Here is an 18,622-nt window from a genome sequence, read left to right on the forward strand (position 1 = left end):
CCTTAAACCAATATGTGGTTTTAATCACTAAAAAGCTATATATATTAAAAATAAAGTTTTCTCTTATACTTCAATTCCTACCATTTATTATTAAAGCACCTCACTTGTCTGCCCTCCTCAGCCTGTACTGTGGTTATGGCAGCTCTAGAGAGATTTTTTTTACCAAGATATGACTGGAAAATCATTGGTCAGTTTTCTCACCTGATAGAGAAAAAAAACTAACATATATATTACAAGGTTGATTGTTGATGTGAGCTATATCATCGCATCTTAGGGTACCCTGTCAGGTGGCTTCTTTTTCATCCTTCTATCTTCTTTCATCCCATTCTCTCATGCTGCCGATAAAATTATCTTTCTCAGAACCAGACATAGTTACCCCTTTTCTGCTCTGCTTCTTCAAGGAGTTCAAACTTCTGTACATAATTCCACTGACTATAGTAGGTTCACTTCTCAGTCTGTTGAAAAGAGGGCTCTTTGCTCTCCAGAGGGAATCGGAACTTCCTAGGTTCCCTTCTCACACCTACCTGGCACCTGATCCCCTTCCCTTATTTATGATTTTAGTTTCACAGGGTGAATGTGGACCCTAGGCTTATTGTAATAATTAATAATTAATGAAAACATTTTGTTATGTGATTTACTAAAGATAACAACACACATGCTAGTCATAGTACTTTTTGAAAATGGATATCAGGCTGGAGAGATGGCTCCACGAGTAAAGGTACTTGCCATCAACTCTAATCCTGGGTTTCACATGGAAAAAAGAAAGAACTGACTCCCCGAAATCATCCTCTTATCTATAGACACACACTGTGCCATGCCTGCTCTACTCCCATACATTTGAAATCACTTGAAACTCTAGCTCTCGGGGATCTGGCATCCTCTTCTAACCTCCACAGGCACTGAACTCACTTTTAGAAACTTACTCACAGACATCACAGACACATAATTAAAAACTAGAAGTAAATCTTTAAATATATCAGTTCTTCATACTTTCAACAGAATAACTATTGTATATACATACCTTAGTGTCCTAGTTAGGGATCTACTGCTGTGACGAGACACCATGACCATAACAACTCTTATAAAGTAAACGTTTATTTGAGGGTAGTCCACTTAGAATATCAGAGGTTCATTCCATTATGATCATGAGGGAGCATGGTAGCATGCAGGCTGACATAGTGCAAGAAATGAGAGTTCTGTGTCTCATTTTAACCTCAAACAGACTGGATATGGACAAAAGACAGCCACTCTCTTCACCAAAATATCTCAAGAAAGATTTCTAAGCAGCAGACAAAAATTCCTCTCTGAAAACTCTTGGGCCAGCTCCCAACATTTCAAATCATTATCAGCAACGTTGGTTTTCATGTTCTTATTAACATACCTCGTTAAGCAGTGCTTGAAGAATTTCACTACTTTCCAAACACAAAGTTCCAAAGTCTAAATGCCTCCAAGCAAAAGCATGGTCAAGCCTATCACAGCAATACCCCACTCCTGGTACCAAGTTTTTTTCTTAGTTTGGGTTTTTATTGCATGAAGAGACACATTGACCACAGCAACTCTTATAAGAAAACATTTAATTGAAGTGGCATCTTAAAATTCTGAGGTTTAGTCCATCATGGCAGGGAACATGGCAGCATGCAGACAGGCATGGTGCTGGAAAAATTGCCAAGTGCCCTACATCTTGCAGGCAACAGGAAGTTGATTCACACATTGGTTGGTGTCCTAAGTATATGAAACCTCAAAATCTGCCCCCACAGTTACACACTTCCCCAAAAAGTCTATACCCACTCCAACAAATGTACACCTTCTAATAATGCCACTCCCTATGAGATTATGGGATAAGGGAGACCAATTATATTCAAACTATCACATTTAGTAACCACTGTTTAAACTCTCTATAAGGAATAAATAGAAATGAGTATCTCTATGTAGGTATTAACTAGAGACTACAAGCAGGAATCCCTTGTATCTGTCTTTTTGCCATATTTAATTAAGCACTGAATAACCTGTAATAATTTATAGTTAGGAAAGGCTAATTTTGTCAGTGAACTGCTGCTGGACTACAGAAGATTACTCTAGAAATAAAGATCCATGTCATGAGCACACAAGTGCTATTAAACTGCACTTAGGCAGTTCACCTCTGCCCAGTTGTAAGGCAGGCCTTACACAGGCTGCCCCAGCAGAGTGGGAGTAAGAACCATAACAAAAATTGGTGGAAGGGGACCTGGGATTAGACAAATAAAGAAGGATCTCTTGGTGCCACAAGGAAAATTATAAGGGGGACTTAGAAGGGAGAAGAAGCAGTTGCCTGTGCTAACTTGCGATACACATAGGTGAGTAATGTTGATTCTGTCCAGCAATCTAGTGGGTTTGCCCATTCTTAAATGGTTGATTTCTGAAAAATTGTAAGTCTCTCTCTTCGAATCAGCTCTTGAACCATGATTTTTTTCCAAAAATAGTTTTCATGAATAGGAAAAAATGTATGGTGGAGGGAGACAGGAGAAGCCTGAGGTTTTTTTTTGTGTGTGTGTGTTTTAATTCATATTCCTTGAAATGCATCCCATTTAACAATGTATCTGTGGCAGAAAACTTTTTACTTCTGATGCCTCACAGTACCTGGCATATAATAGATTCTCAATAAACATTGAAGGAAAAAGGAATTAGTGAATATGCCACAATACCTTTTGATACTGGATGAGGCAAAATAACCCAGTCATTTATTTGAATCAGAAGGTTTTCTTAATTCAGGGAAACTCACATTCAGGAGGAAGAAGAAGTAATTAATAAGATAAAAACTAATGGCAAAAATAAGAAAAGTGATTTATGAATGTTTGATGTTGTTAGATGAAAATTACTCTACCTTTCCTCCTGGGTTTTACAGAACATCAAGATGACAGGCACATCTGCCTTAGGGTTCCCTTGTGTGGACTTTCTTCCCAAGTCACCCACGATTGAAATATCTCTCCTCTTTAGTCATTTCTCTGCCCAAGGCTACACCCTCCTTGACTTTCATAAACATCCCTCTTTTCTTTGTTTTTCTCCTGCCTATTAGACCATTGTGTTTTTCATTTAATAATGTGCTCTGTTTTTCTCTCATTTGAACCTGGGTTTCTCCAGAATTTGTTCCCTTATATCACGTGACTCTCGCTCACTGGCTCCTTTGGTAAGCATCTCATAGAATACACCTACTTACTTCTCGAATTCCAACCTCCTTCCTGAATACCATATCTGTACTCAACTGTGTGTTCAAAACCTGAAATTGCATGCTTTCTATGCTCTCTTAACTACAATGAATGTCTTTAGCAGATCCAACATATCTTTTCTTCACATACACATGCATGTACACATGCATGTTTGCACACTGGTACACATACAAATACACACACACACAGAGAGAGAGAATTGAACAACCTTTATTGATGTATCACATTGATCTAGAAAACTACGTCTTACCAGATTTCTTTTCTAGCCAGTTTTGTCTGTATTTTCACCCCCTCAGTCAGCCCTCATTCAAGCTCCCTCGTTCCCACTCCCTCGCTGCCTGTCCAGTCACCCTCTGCCCTCAAAGTGTGATCCTGATGGCTGGGTAAATGTCAAGGCACATAGGTTGAAATTTTTCTCTATGGCATCAAATCATGTCAATAGAGGCTGTGCACATCTCATCTTACACCCTCAGTTCCACACCTACTCTATATTCTTCCATCTAATTATTTATCATCCTTCAAATGTATGGGCACTTTTTAATTCACATATTGCTCATCATGGATTTTCCTCAGCCAGAGTTCCCACTTATATTACTGAGCTTATACTGTACAGAAGTAGCTTATTTAGGGACTCTTCTTAATCTTTAAAAAACAAAACAAAACACTTTGCACTGTCCCAAGCAGACAGGTTAAGGGAGGAGATTTTCTTTATCTCTTAATTTCTGACACTCCTCGTGGAAAGGGAGATGCTCTTACATCAAGTACATGAGGAAAAGGGCAACCATCAGAACTGAAGGTGCCCTGGCATAGCAGACCCTACCTTTCAGATTCTATGCCTTACAGCAGTTTCCCAAATTTTTAAATCCATGAATTGCTTAAACTGTACATTAATCCTGAGCCCTCAGTATCCTTCCTGGAAATACATTTCATTTGTTTGTTTCATTTTTTTCAAGACAGAGTTTCTCTATAGTTTTTGTAGCCTATCCTGGAACTAGCTCCTGTAGACTAGATTGGCCTCGAACTCACAGAGATCCTCCTGTCTCTGCCTCCTGAGAGCTTGAATTAAAGGCGTGCCCCACCACTGCCCGACTTGGAAATACCTTCTTAAATATACTCAGAGGTGTGCCTTCTGATTTCTTAGACATCTCCCAGTGCAATCAACATTCCACATTAACCATTTCCCTTTCCTAAGCCTTCTGATTGCTTCAACAACTATTTCCCCATGTTGACACAGTGCTATGTGCAGAGTAAAATCTAATGTATTTCAGATTTGTACTATAACGATGGCTATTCAGGCTCATCCTTACTTTTATCAGTACGGTCAGGATGATTCAGAAAGTAAGCATCTGATGAATGGATGTTTAAATGCTTATGTTAATTTGTTGATTTCAGTGGCTACTTAGTTTATGCAGATTAATGTCTGAAGTGTTTAAGCTATTGCTTTGCAAACTTCTTCACAATAGCCATCCATATATTGGTGAATACTCTGGTTTGTTCCAATGGGCACATATTATCATTTTGGACAGCATATGACTGTTTTCCAGTGTTGCACAGAGTTGATACAATTTAAGCATTGTAAACAGACTTGCATCAAACTCCAAAGTTCAAAAGTGAGTATGACATTCTCATTAATCAAAAAGAATATTTCAAAGCCGTGTGATGTTTCTTGATAAGTAATTAACACATTGCACATTATTTCTGGGAAATACAAACTCTTTCTTTCCCATCTTAATTTGCCTGCTTATAAAACAGACAGAAAAAGATAGATGAGTTTATGTTCAAGGTGTATGTGTCTCCCCCGTGGCCAGTGAACTAATTTCCCTTTCATATTTGTAGAATATTGATACAATTATTCTCCCATCAGACATGAAATTTGAGTGCATAACCAGTTTGTGGAAATCACCTCATAATTTATTAGGTTGATAACAGCAATTAAGTCACAATTGCTTCTGAGAAATACAAATTGACTTTCTTTCTAAGTGGCTAATTTACGATTTTGAATCAAAGATGCAGAGTGTAATAGATTTCTGGGGTAAGAAGTTTGTTTTTATAAGTATTAAACTTAAATTTTCCAGCCACTGATATTCCAGTAACTAATGGTCCAATTGATAATTACTCCATTGCATTTCTTCATTTTCCCCTCTGGCTGTTTATTTTCTGATTGCTTATGGATGCAATGAAAGAGGAATTTAGGTGGAACTGTATCAGCAATCCTATGTTTTTACACATACTTGAAATGATAAAATTCAGGATGTCGTGGCTGCTGCTCAGTTGGTAGAGTGCTTGCCCACCATGAAGGAAGCCTTGGATTCCATCCCAGCACCGAATAATACTGGCATGATGGTACATCCCTATAAACCTAGCACTGGGAGTTTGAGGCTAGACAATCAGAAATGCAAGGTCATTTGAAGCTCCACGGTGAGTTTTAGAGTAGCCTTGTGTACATGAGATTGTTAAAACAGACAAACACATACTGTTTGAACATTCACTCTTAGCTTGAAGACCAAGGCTGTGGCCTTGTCAGGCCAACATTAGCTAACACTAATGGACTCAGATCTTCAGGAGCGATTTCCAAATTGTCATAAAATGTTGTTACCGTGGCCCTACCACTGCACTGAAACCTGCCTGTTGCCCTCTGCAACATGCGCTCCCCCTTACACAATGCCTATGGGTTCCATTTACAATGCATGGAATTTTAAAGTAGTTCTTTTTCTGGTTGAGTCAGGATCAAACATTATAATAATTTAAGGTAATCCATCTTTCTAGATAAATCACAATAACGGAAGTTTATTGACAGGAGGAGCTGACTCTCTCAGGTAGACTCCCCTCCCACAGTGAGCAGAAATGACATCCATCATCAGGCCTGGCTACTTTTCATTAACTGTAAATCTGAAGGTTGCTGAGCCACATCAGACACCAGAGCATACTGAAATGTACATGTTTAAATGTCCATCTGTACCTATCTGCATATATTGTGTTCACTTTCAAAACCTAACTCAGTTCATCAGCATAAAGTCATGACTTGCTTATGCGGGAAAATTTCAGCAAACTTCAGGAGATACTAAATTGAAGCATCCTATTTGGTGGTATTTCTTACATGGACTCTCTCTGTCATGTGCACACACAGACGTACACAATACATACATGCATATGTGCTCACAAATGTGTAAAACATCCACATACAGGCGATAAACAGATTTTAAGAATTACTTGCTAGAAAACAAGTAGTTGGACGAGTAATAAGGGTGCTCTGGAACCCTGATTATGAAGTTAATGTATAATGTATAGTGATCCCAGAAATGTGAAACATGAGAAAAAAGAGCTATTTCAAGCTGTTTGATCATTGATATTTGTTGTTTACTCTGTGCCTAGCATCAGCATAATCTTTTTAGGAGTATTTTTAGATGTATTTAATTGTCTTAACAACTTAGATATACAGATACGACTAATATCCCTCTTTTCACCTAAGCTGAACAGAGTGCTCAATATTTAAGCCATTTAAGCCCTGGTCACAGTTCCAGTAGAATACCCTAGACTGATCAAATTTTGAGCAACACAAGTGTTTCTTCTCATAGTTCTAATGGCTAAGATGTCTAAGATGAGATGCTGCCATGTTTCTTTATGTGGTAAGAGCTGCCATCTGACTACAGGATGCCCCATGTTACTACAGCCTATGAAGAGGGGAGCATTTCATTCCACACAGCAGTAGGTAGAAAGGAAAAGCAATGTGGTGCATATAAAACCTCTTTTATAAAAAACGTGTCACCTGTGAGGGGGCAAGAAGGCCCTGATCACTTCTTAAATGGGCTGCTTCTTAATATTATCAGATCGGAACCATCTGAGGGTTAAATGGGCATTGTTAGACCACAGTACACCCAACCATTAACATCTGAAACTAGCTGTATTCTAATCCTAGATCATACTGATGTCTATCTTTTGGTAAAATAATAATAATAATAATAATAATAATAATAATAATAATAATAATAATAATAATAAAGACCTGAGATGAGGGTTCTTTGGAAATGGAAAACCTTCTTTAGTTTTATGGAAGCATCTGTGCTGTTGAGCACTACTTACTTCATATGTTAGCTGAGATTTTTCATATGTTTCTAGACTCACACGAGCACTCCAGGGCACGGAACTGAGATCATGGGCTCTTGTTTCCTTTCCAAGAAATCAGGGACTTGTATGTTAGTAAGCTTTACTACACTGCTCTGGAGATGATGGTCGATCAACCTACAGCAATAACTAGTGACCGGTGTAAGTGGAAGTTGGTATCTCACGAGGTTCAGAGCTGGACATGGACCTTTGTGTTTCTCCAAAGCAGGTATTGACTAAGGAATGGGAGTGGTTGAGCTCTTAGAGTTCTTAGAAAACTATAAAGGATACAAAGAAAGACCATGAGGTCTGTCTGCTTTCTGCAGCAGGTTGGGGAAGTTCAAGCAATGGGAGTTCAAGAAGGTCTGAAGCCCTACCACCACCAAGGACTCGTGTGATGCACAGGAAGGGTTACCCTAGGAATAGAGGAGTAAATTGTGGTAAGAACACAGAGACCAGAGGATGAGACTAAGTAAGAAAAAGATGGTCAGGAATGTGGAGAGTTGAAGGAGAGGAAGTCAGGTGACCACTTTTTTAGCAAAAGACCGAAACCATTTCCTCTTTATTAAGCTCACATACTTGATCTGATGAAGTGCATGTGGACACCAGCTGATCAATCCACAGAGTGGAGATCTGGATTCTTTTCTTTTGTTGTTTTTAAATAGTACTTTTTTTCTCCCAGAATTTTATGCAGTGTCTTTTGATCATATTCATCCCTTTCTCTCACTCCTCTCAGACCCATGACCCCTTCTTCACCAACCCAACTTATGTCTGTCCTCCTTTCGTGATTCCATCAAGTACAGTTGGTACTGCCCATATATTCCAGGGTGTGTGGCCATCTACTGGAGCATGGTCAACCCTTCAGGGGCCACCCCTTTATAGAAAACCTACTCTCCCTCTCCAGGCAGTTATCTATTGCCAGCAAGAGTTGAGGGGCCCTCCCTGTTCACTACATCTCCATGCTGTGATTTTTTTTTCTGGCCTAAGTTAGCATATATCTTATTCATGGAATCACAGGATTCTTAATCCAATCTTGCTCTGCTAGGATTAGCTGTAAAACTGTCTCATCCAGAGCTTAAGAATGTGCTCCAGACACCATGGTACTCCACTACATGCCCATGATCAATTACAGAAAGTACAACTGGCTTCCATCATGTTTCGGAATCCAGGCAGTGTGGCCAGAGCCTAAGGCCTTCACCCAGTGCATTCCCGATCTCTGACAAGCAACTGTGGTCCAGAGTCTCCTTGCCTTCTCTAAAGTGAAATTAATGTGGGCATAGGTAGATGCCTCTTTTGAAAAGAATCAAACATGGATAAAAATATTCTTTAATTACCAAGTCATTATCTTTGTCATTTATTCCCAATTAAAAACTGAACTGTGCAATTACAAATAATATCTTAATTAGGTAAGTGCCATAATTAGTTTGTTTTTAAGTATATGCCTCAGAAGAAAGAGTATGGTATCAATATGGCGATTTGCAATTTTATAAAATTAAGGCAAATCTAAGATGCTATTCATAGTTTTTCTGCAACTTGATAAAGTACATGATTTAAACTTATTATTTTTCATTCCAAATGGTACTCCAATTAGGTCAAGAGAAACTTTTCATGTAAAGATGTAGATTCACACTGAGGGAGCTTGGCACAGAATAGCAAAAGACGGAGATGTAGTTATGCTAATTATGATATACCACAAGGAGAATGTTTAAAACTGAGCAAATAATATTGTTTTGATTTGGACACCTTAGTTAATTTAGTATATCAAATTTGATTTGTGCTTTTATCTCAAACTTCAATCTTTAAAAGAACTATTTAAAGTATTCATGCCTGAATTAAGATCGATCATCAATAGGGGATTTTCACTTTCAGTTTTCAATGTTATAAAACATCCTCTTTAGAATTGTTTTTGTCTTTCTATAGCCATTGTAACAAAACAAGGAGAGGCTGACTGAGGGTTGTTAGTCATGTACTTCAAAGGGCTGACAGATTTTTAGATAATTTTAATTTTGCCATTGCTTGTATCTGTGCCAGGAAATAACTCAATACACAATCAAATACTTTCCAAGACCTTGATCTCACTGGAGTCTCCATGATTTTCCTGACCTAGGCAATATTTGAAAGGCAGAATAGCAGGAAACCTGTATCTAATATCTAAACTTCTGTTTAGGTCTCTCAGTTGCCATGCTCAAATAGTCAAATTTCAAAGGCTTGATATAGTTCTAAAGTACTGTCTTCAAATTCCAAAGAACATAAGGGCCTGAATTGTATACTGGGGAGAAGAAGAGATGCCCTGAACCTCAAAGCCTGCCCAGTTCTGTACACCTAAAGCAGGACAAACTAGAATATTTAGATCTTCAAATGTAAACAGATATGTAGAGATGAAAAATGCAGATTAGGACCCCAAAATAAGCACACATTTTCTTTTATTTCCAAGAAAACATTGGCAAAAATATTTTTGAGCTTGAATGTGCATTATTAGGAGGAGTTTGGGGACTTCTATGTTTCAGTGACTCCATGTCAAAAGACATATTTCTTTAGAAGAGTGTGCTTGAGTGATATGAAGTTCTTCTGTGAGGAATTTAGGGTTATAGATCTTTAAAATAATGGCAAGTGAATAAGTGTGAGGGCAGGTTGACATTTTTTCTTTTCTTATGCCCACTTGGAATAGCTATGCTGGACAGCAGGTGGTGAAGGGCTAGTGTTTACGAGCAAGAACATCACAATTCATCATCCCTTCACTTGCTACCTTGATTTGTGAAAGCAGTAAAACTTTAGGACATGTTTATTTGACAGTGTATCACGAACAAAAAAAGGATCCACAGGAAAGTCTGACCACTGCCATTTACTTTTTTCCATGCCGAAAAAAAATTAATCAGGATAAGCCAATTATTAAATCTGTCAATTCTTCATATTAGCAAATGTTTTTTCATTGTCTTTTTTTACATTTTGTAAATTCTATATATTCGAGGTGACTCAACTATTCTCTACATAACTCCAGTAGCTGAATTTCAGGAAGAAGTCTCCTGACTACTACGACAAAACTCTTTGCCATTCCCAGGTATGCAGAAAGACTTTTAAGCATTTCCATTTTTTTTCTTTTTTTTTCTTTTTGGTTTTTCGAGACAGGGTTTCTCTGCAGCTTTAGAGCCTGTCCTGGAACTAGCTCTTGTAGACCAGGCTGGCCTCGAACTCACAGAGATCCGCCTGCCTCTGCCTCCCGAGTGCTGGGATTAAAGGCGTGCGCCACCACCGCCCGGCTAAGCTTTTCCATTTTTAAAGTAACCCACTAAGTCCATGTAGTGTTGACCATACACATGAGTATGGATCCATCTACTGGACTGTGGGAGTCTACCAGTAGCTGTGTCTGTCCAAACAAATGATTCTCCTTTCCCTAGCACCTATGGATTTCTCATTACTTCCCACTTAATGGAGAAAAACTCAAAGCATTCCCATTAACATCAGAAAGAAGATGGGTGTCCATTCTTCCTATTTCTATTTTGAGTGGTCTCTGAAGTCTTATCCAGGGCAGGCAGACAAGAAAAACTGAAAAGGCTGTCTCCTTCTGACTTCCAATTCTTGGATCCAAGGCATGCACCACCACACTTCTGAGAACACTAATTTTTAAATGGAAGAGACTAATTAAAAATTCTATGCAAGTCAAATAATCAGAATGAAAGAAAAGCAATATAGGGAGATATTAAATTGAGTTTAAGAATTTATAAAGATAAAATAAGAGATACAGCCCACAATTGTTTCATATGAGAAAACCTGAAAATATTATAAAGCACTAGGAAATCAAAGAGGGAAAGGACTTGAAGAAAGCAGACACGATTTTTAAATTACAATGAGAAATAGATAAAAATCCTCTCATTGGAGCACATCTTAGCTTTAAATGGACAGAGAGCAACCTTAGACTGGCCCTGTTACTGTTTGGTGGTGGCATTTTGCCCATTTGGCCTAGGAGGAAGGAAGGGTAACAGAATCCTGAAGGACAATGGGAGAGTCTGGAGGATGAGAAGAAAACAGATCCTTCCTGTCGTGGGAGGGCAGCCTCACAGAACAGTGGGAGCGACTGAGCAGCAGTGCAGAAAAGAGTTCTCAGGATATTTTTGCTGATGGGGATTATCATTATAAAGGATGGGGATGTGTTTTAGGAAAGATAGCTTACTTAAATCCTCCCTCCGTATTTTCCTCCCTTCCTATGTCTCTTCCAATAATGTTTTATATGTCTATCTTCTTTCATTCTCTGGGAATTCTCATTCATAACTCAGCTCCAGTGGATTTTTTTGTTTATTTATTTGTTTTGGAAATGTAGAAAGATTTTTATCCTTAAGCTTCTGGGCCTGTAAACTCATTTAGTTCGATTTTTGTTTTTGTATCTTAGTTGTTATTTTTCCCACATTCTAGATCCTGGGTAAGATATTCTTTTCAGTTGTCTGAACTTAAACACACACACAACTGTCTCTATTAGTTTATGAAACCTGTACTTACTCAGCAAAAAAAAATGTAGATGTATATACACACGGAGGGGGAGGAGAGAAGGAGGGGGGAAGGAGGGAAGGAGGGAGAGAGAGAAAAAATGCATTGGCTACCCCGTATGCACTTCTGAGCACATTCACACAAGGAGAGCTCCTTTTACTTGTGTATACATGTTCCTACTCTCAACCAGTCTTTACCCCCATTCTGTATCTATACATACAAGCAATGTCCAGCCTACAGAAACACAGAGGTGTGAGTAGAACCCCATCCCATACACACAAGAACACACATACACACATGCTTACATTCAAAGTCACATACACATACACACACACATGCACAAACACACACACACACACAAGTGCTTTATGCCTTTATGCCTTTCTCCCCTGAGTGGCTTCACCCGTCAGCCATTCTCATCCATAACTTCAATGATTCCCATCAGCACCTTGTGTACAGATTAGAAGATTGTAAATTTATTGTTTCTTTTCCAGGGGGATTTTTCAAAGCTTTCCCCCTGTGATCTATAAATAATGAATAATTCCATTAGTAAAGTAATGGATGGTGTAACTTCTATGCAGAGTTTGTCAGGCTCAGTGTTCTTTAGCATCTCATGACAGCCGTGAGCTGAGAGAGGTAGGGCACTCAATCAGCTCACAGTGCAAAGTCTCCCTTCCTATGTTACCCAGCTGTTTCCTTTAGGTTCTCAGAAATTACTATGTGGTTATATAAAAGAGATTTGTCTTATTTTGGACTAAGTTTCTGTGTATGTGTACATGAGTGTGGGTGCCCATAGAGGCCAGAGGTGTCAGATCTTCTGGAACTGGAGATACAGATGGTATTGAGAGGCCTTGATGGGGGGGGGGGTTAGGAACCAAAATCTGATCATCTCTCAGAGCAGTAGTATGCACTCTTAGCTGCCAAGCCATCTCTTCAGCTCCTCTGTACATGTTTTAAAGGGTGCTTTCTCTGTGCTCAAGTAGGTTCTGAAAATATTGCATTGAACAGGCTCTGATAATGCAGGACTCTTCAGAGCATTTCAGATAATTTGCTGTGAGCCAGGCAGTATTTTCAAAACACTGCTGGCCACATCACCTTACTTTTGCATTGGTAGATTGTGTCTCTGAGGTAAGTGTCCCCTAGGAAATATTCAGGAGTCAGTGTTCAAATGGAGTGCAGCACTCTCCTTATGCTAAGGAGAAACTACTTGACAGTTTTTCAAGAAGTTTTGCCTCAGCAAATTTCCATAAAACTGACACTTCTTGAGATTTTTAGTGGAAAGGAAAGATAAAACTCTGCCCTAGGCCAAGAACAAATAATTCTATGGTAGTGTTTGTTAATATGACTTTTTATAAAGTAGGTCTTTGAAAATCAGTCACTAATCTTTATAAAGAAGGTAGAAGATTAATTCTGTTTTGACCACGTATTCCTTTAAGTGTAATGTCAGGGTCTTTTGCTTCCTAATTACATATTTTATTCCATAACAGAAAGTCATAGAGAAGAAGGGAAGGGGGACAAGGAGTGGAGGAGAAGAGAGGGGAGAAGAATGGAGAGAGATGGGTTTGACTGTGGGCACAGCACTAGTACAGAGAAACAGGGCAAGGCAGAGCAGAAACATCTGTCTCCACTGTCAGGTTCCTTCTGAAACTTTCTTTTGTAAAGATGAACTACAATGAGCCATAAGCTCTTCCAGGACCTCCCCATGACTTCTGTAACCATTTGGACCATGATACCCAATGTTTGTGTGACACGTTGGGCAGATCCCAATGAGCACATGTGGGAATTGTAAACATTTCTTTCTTTTAACTTTAATAAACTAGAAGAAAATATAGATATGAAGACCACTTTGCCAAAAGCAGTGTCTGTCTCCCATTTACAGACTTCAGGCATTAAGAAAGAAGAACTTTGATCAACCGCAATTTTCTGGAAAATCCAGGATTGATGTGGATTTGAAGTCTAGCCTGCCCTCTTCCTCTCTAACTAAGAGCCCGACTTTATTGACCATTCAAGACCTTAAGATTCTTGAAAGCAGATCTCTCTCTACTGTTAAAATTTTCATGTTTTGAATTTATTTAATCTTTAAGAATTCAATGTATATATATATATATAATGTATTTTGATTATGACTTCCCCATGCTCTTCCTCGTCTTCTGAACCCTTTCTTCCCACACAACTCTCCACAACTTCCTGTCCACTTCTTGTTCATCCACCACTTTTTAAAATTTTTATAACCCACTGATCATAGTAGTTCTGTGCATATGAGCTTAAAAAGACCATCCACTTGAGCCTAGAAAAACAACCAGATCTACAACCCTAAAAATAACTGACTTTCCTTCATCTAGCTGCCAATACCTCCTCAGCTATACATGGGAGCCCCCCACGAGCCCATCTCCTATCCATACTAGAATGTTGGCTAGCTGGGTCTTTTGCAAATCTTGTCCAGGCTCAAGAATGCATGTGCCTTAGCATGTCCAGCAGACACTATATGTCAGCAGTCTTCTCTATTATCTGACTGTGAGAATGTTTCTGTTCCCACTTCGTTGATGTTCCTTGAGATCTCTGCTCGGTCTCTCTCTCTCTCTCTCTCTCTCTCTCTCTCTCTCTCTCTCTCTCTCTCTCTCTCTCTCTCTCTCTCTCTCTCTCTCTCTCTCTCTCTCTCCTCCCTCTGTGTCTGTGTGTGTGTCTGTATGATATAGATGTGATATAGATATCCTATTTGGGAGCTCAGCCCTACACATAAAGCTCTGCACTTTGAATAATTATAGGTCTTTATATTAACCTCCATCCTCTGCAAACAGAACCTTCTCTGATGAGTAATATATTAGTTACTTTTCTATTTATCTAATAAAACATCATGACCAAGGTAACTTATAAGAATGAACTGATTTCAGCTATGGTTCAAGAGGGTTGATTCTATCATGGCAGAAAAAAATATGGCAACAAGAAGGCATGTGGAGTGGAGCAGTCATCTGAGACCTCATATCTTAAGCTATAAGCATGAAACAGAGAGAGTGAACTGGAAGGAGATAGAAAGAAAAACTAACAGAGGAACTCACAAAGGTGCATACAATTCGGGTCATATTTTGTAAAACCTAGATTCAACATAAAAGGTGTTAATTCTTAATAGGAAATTAACTTTTTGGATGCCTTTTGCTTGGGGAATCTAAGGACAGCTGCGACTCTGCTGTCCCTCTGGGGGATGTTCTGTGTATGCCTAATGTATACTTTGATTACAAATCATGTCTTAGCTTTCAAATCTTCCCATTTCCTCAGCTTGTTACATTGTGCTTTCCTTGAAGGCCATGAAGCCAGTGTCAGTATCTCATTTGAAAATGCCTCCCCACAGATGGCCTTAACCAAGAACACATTCTTCAAATAAGACTTGCTGTTCTCAATCTGTAGATTACATTTAGGGGGAAAAAAAACTTTCTCAAAAGCATTTCAGAATCCGTCTCAGTATCTTGGTTTCTCTTCCAGGGAGGGCTGTCTTGTCTTAGCTTCAGATAATTTCATGCAGAAAAGTGTCTGAGGCAACTGTCTCTCTCCTGTTCACTTTTCTCTTCTGATCCCTTCAGAATAAGATCATCCTGGACCCCATGACGTTCAGCGAGGCCAGGTTCCGGCCATCACTGGAAGAAAGACTGGAGAGCATCATCAGTGGAGCAGCCCTCATGGCAGACTCATCCTGCACGCGTGATGACCGTCGTGAGCGTATTGTGGCCGAGTGCAATGCGGTGCGCCAGGCACTCCAGGACCTGCTAAGCGAATACATGAATAACGTAAGTGCAGGCCTCCGGGCCCTTCTCATCTCAGTGGATCGCGCCTTTTACTCTTGTGATGAAATCAGTCATAGCAGGAAAAGAGGACAGGTTATCTGAAAGAAAGTAAGGTTTTGCCAAAGAACTGCTTTGGGGAAGCCTGTGCTCTGATTATGTTTCTAAGTGCATGTTCAAGATGGAAGAATTGAGTGGAGTGTAAAATCTAAGAACTCAGTTGTTTGAGAGGTGTCGTCTTGGTCATTTCAATGGTTGCACTTTGATTTAAGTAGGATTTCAGTTGGTGAAGGTGGATGATTGATAGGAACAAAGGAGGCTGTGCCAATTGGTCCTTCACAAAGTACATTTTCAAAGCTAAGAATAGCAATAGATGCTAATCTTCAGCCCTGAAAGGCATTAATAAGCACAGCAAGTTTTAAAGTGTTCATGCTGATCCAACAAAGTGGAAAACTTTTAGCTACCCACAAACTTGGAGGAATTTATTAGCCCTATTCTGCAAGTGGCAATTCTTATGAGCGACTTTCCAATAAGTGTGATGGGTGTCTCACTGTTGATGGCACAGAAAACAACCATTCTCTCCACTTCTTGTAAATTGTGATATGTGTTTGTGTGTACATGTAAAATGCAAGGTGATTGAATCCATAGTCTTTGCTTTGAAAGGCTCTAAATTATAGTTGTGTTCATTTGCTGCACTGCTTTAGATAAGTGCTCCAGAGTTTACATTTATGAGTGAGCATTGTTCCCTCTGTGCAGGATTCTTGTCTCTGAGACAATCAAGTACAAGTTGAAAAAAAAAAAACCTCTCAAGTCAGGGCTTGGTGTATATTGTGTTGTCCGAAAGTCCTTTATGGTACTGAGGTATGCTAACAGGGATTCTGAAATCTATGACAGCTTTGCACTATGGTGCAACACTCCTAGACAATGCTGAGACAGAGTTACCATCCCCCACCCCTGCAACCAGTAACTCCTATTGTTTAAGTAAACCCAGGCAGCTTACAAAATCAACATTATAAACTTCAAGAAAGTAGCCAGACTTTTTCTGTCATTTGAAAAGCAAAAGGAAGTATAGTGAGAACAGCCCAGAAACTTAGATGCCAGATTTGTTTCCTGGGCCACTGAGATGGCTCAGCAGTTAAAGGTTCTTGCAACCAAGCCTAGAGACCTGAATTGGATCTCCAGGATGGAAATGGTGGAAGGAGAGAACTACTTCTGAAAGTTGTCTTTGACCTCCGCATGTGTGTGTGGCCTGCGAAGAATAAATGAAGAAATAAAAAAAATCACTTTCCTTTCCATGAGCCTTCAGATGAATTGAATTCGGAAGACTTGCCTATTTTCAGCAAAGAATAAATTGTGGATGTCTGCTATGGTGCATTTGTGAGGACTTCTCTATAGGACCCTTTGTTACCAGTACATGCTGTGATTTGACTGCATGGATGTTCTGTAGAGTACAGCTAGAGACGTTGGTGACCTAGGGCTCTCCCACCCCCAGCAAATCCTTTGCATAACAGATTTGTGGAAAAGGGATACTCACAGGATCTAGAATTCTACTTGCCATTGCTTTTAACAGAACAGCATGGGGCTAATGATGTGACTGCAGAATTCAGCTTTGTATTGTAGAACACTAGAATTCCCATCGATGAAGAATTATTACCAAAGAAGGTAGTGGGAGTTACAAAAGCTGTGATGGTTAAAGTCTTAATATCAATAAATATGAATAAGCCGGGCGGTGGTGGCGCACACCTTTAATCCCAGCACTCGGGAGGCAGAGGCAGGGGGATCTCTGTGAGTTCGAGACCAGCCTGGTCTACAAGAGCTAGCTCCAGGACAGGCTCCAAAAAAGCTGCAGAGAAACCCTGTCTCGAAAAAACCAAAATAAATAAATAAATAAATAAATATGAATAAAGTGTGCTCCCATGAATAGAAGCTGTGGGATGTGATGAAAGAACAGGTAATCAAGGTGTGAAATGTAATTCCATTTGTCATCTATTGATAGAGTATTATTGAATTAGGTGGGTTCTTGTTTGGTTTTGTGTGTGTGTGTGTGTGTGTGTGTGTGTGTGTGTACATGTGCATGCATGTGTTTGTGTGTATTTTTTTCAGTGTATGCTCATATGGACTAGCAGAGTTTGGTGCCTTTTGTATTTTATTGAACTCTAGTCTCGTCATTTGATTAGAATCTTGGGATTCAGAAATTGTTTATATTTTCATTAAAATCCTGGCTTCTTATATAGTTGCAGAATACATAGAAGGTTCACATCGAAGACATAAAAAAAACATTTTCCATTTGAGTTCTTTTTGAAACTGTATGCTAAAATCACACTAATGATTTCAGGGTAGAGCTTCATGCAGTCAAAATGCCACCATGGTTCCTATAAAATATTTTTATTTCTGTGTCTATAAAATCAATATGCTTATTTTGATATAGCATATATTGCTTAAAGAGACATATTACAGCGTGTCTTACTTTAAAAGTCTGTGTAAATGCTGACTCTGCTATCGTGCCTGCCAGTTATATATTGTTTCCATTCTATAAGCTGTGGGAGTAAATATATCAATTATCACATCATATTTTTCTGTTGATGTGTTAATGACATTAAGATGAAGAAATCATGAACCCAAATCATTAGAGATTGAAATCTTAGGGAAGCAGTTATTTTTAATTTCAAAAAATATACTGATTATTCCCAGATAAAGATTCAATTTCTAATACCCCATTGGCATCCAAAACAATTCTAAGACACTGGACTTAGGAAATGGTATGGAATGTGGATGGAGATTGCCAAGGACTGGCGGGCACTAACTGATAGAAGGAAAGCAATCTTTCTGGGGCACAGGTTGTACTTTGCCTACTTGGGTCATATTTAGCTCCTTCTGATCATTGTTTGCTAGAGGTTTCCATAAATGTAAGTGATTTGGTGGGTTTGTACGTGTATGATTTGAAAATGCAGCAAAATTGCACACTTTAAAGAGTAACTGATAAGAGAAAAGCCTGTGTACAAGGACACCAGAGACAAAAGCTGGCATTTGAGAGCAGACAGCATTGGGTAAAGAGTTTATAATGGT

General features: G+C 39.1%; 1 protein-coding gene across 5 annotated transcripts in view; it reads left to right on the forward strand.

Moving 5' to 3' along the window:
* Ctnna2 (catenin alpha 2) overlaps positions 1-18,622 on the forward strand; it is a 994,060-nt gene that overhangs the window by 219,390 nt on the left and 756,048 nt on the right. For 4 of the 5 annotated variants that reach the window (XM_038318875.1, XM_038318872.1, XM_038318876.1 and 1 more), the window contains exon 6: positions 15,359-15,562. In XM_038318875.1, the coding sequence (XP_038174803.1) occupies positions 15,359-15,562 (204 nt within the window). Of the gene's footprint in view, positions 1-15,358; positions 15,567-18,622 lie in introns of all 5 variants that reach the window. The other variant, XM_038318873.1, reaches the window with a different exon arrangement.

Source organism: Arvicola amphibius, chromosome 2 (genome assembly GCF_903992535.2).
Source record: "Arvicola amphibius chromosome 2, mArvAmp1.2, whole genome shotgun sequence".
Lineage (NCBI taxonomy): Eukaryota > Metazoa > Chordata > Mammalia > Rodentia > Cricetidae > Arvicola > Arvicola amphibius.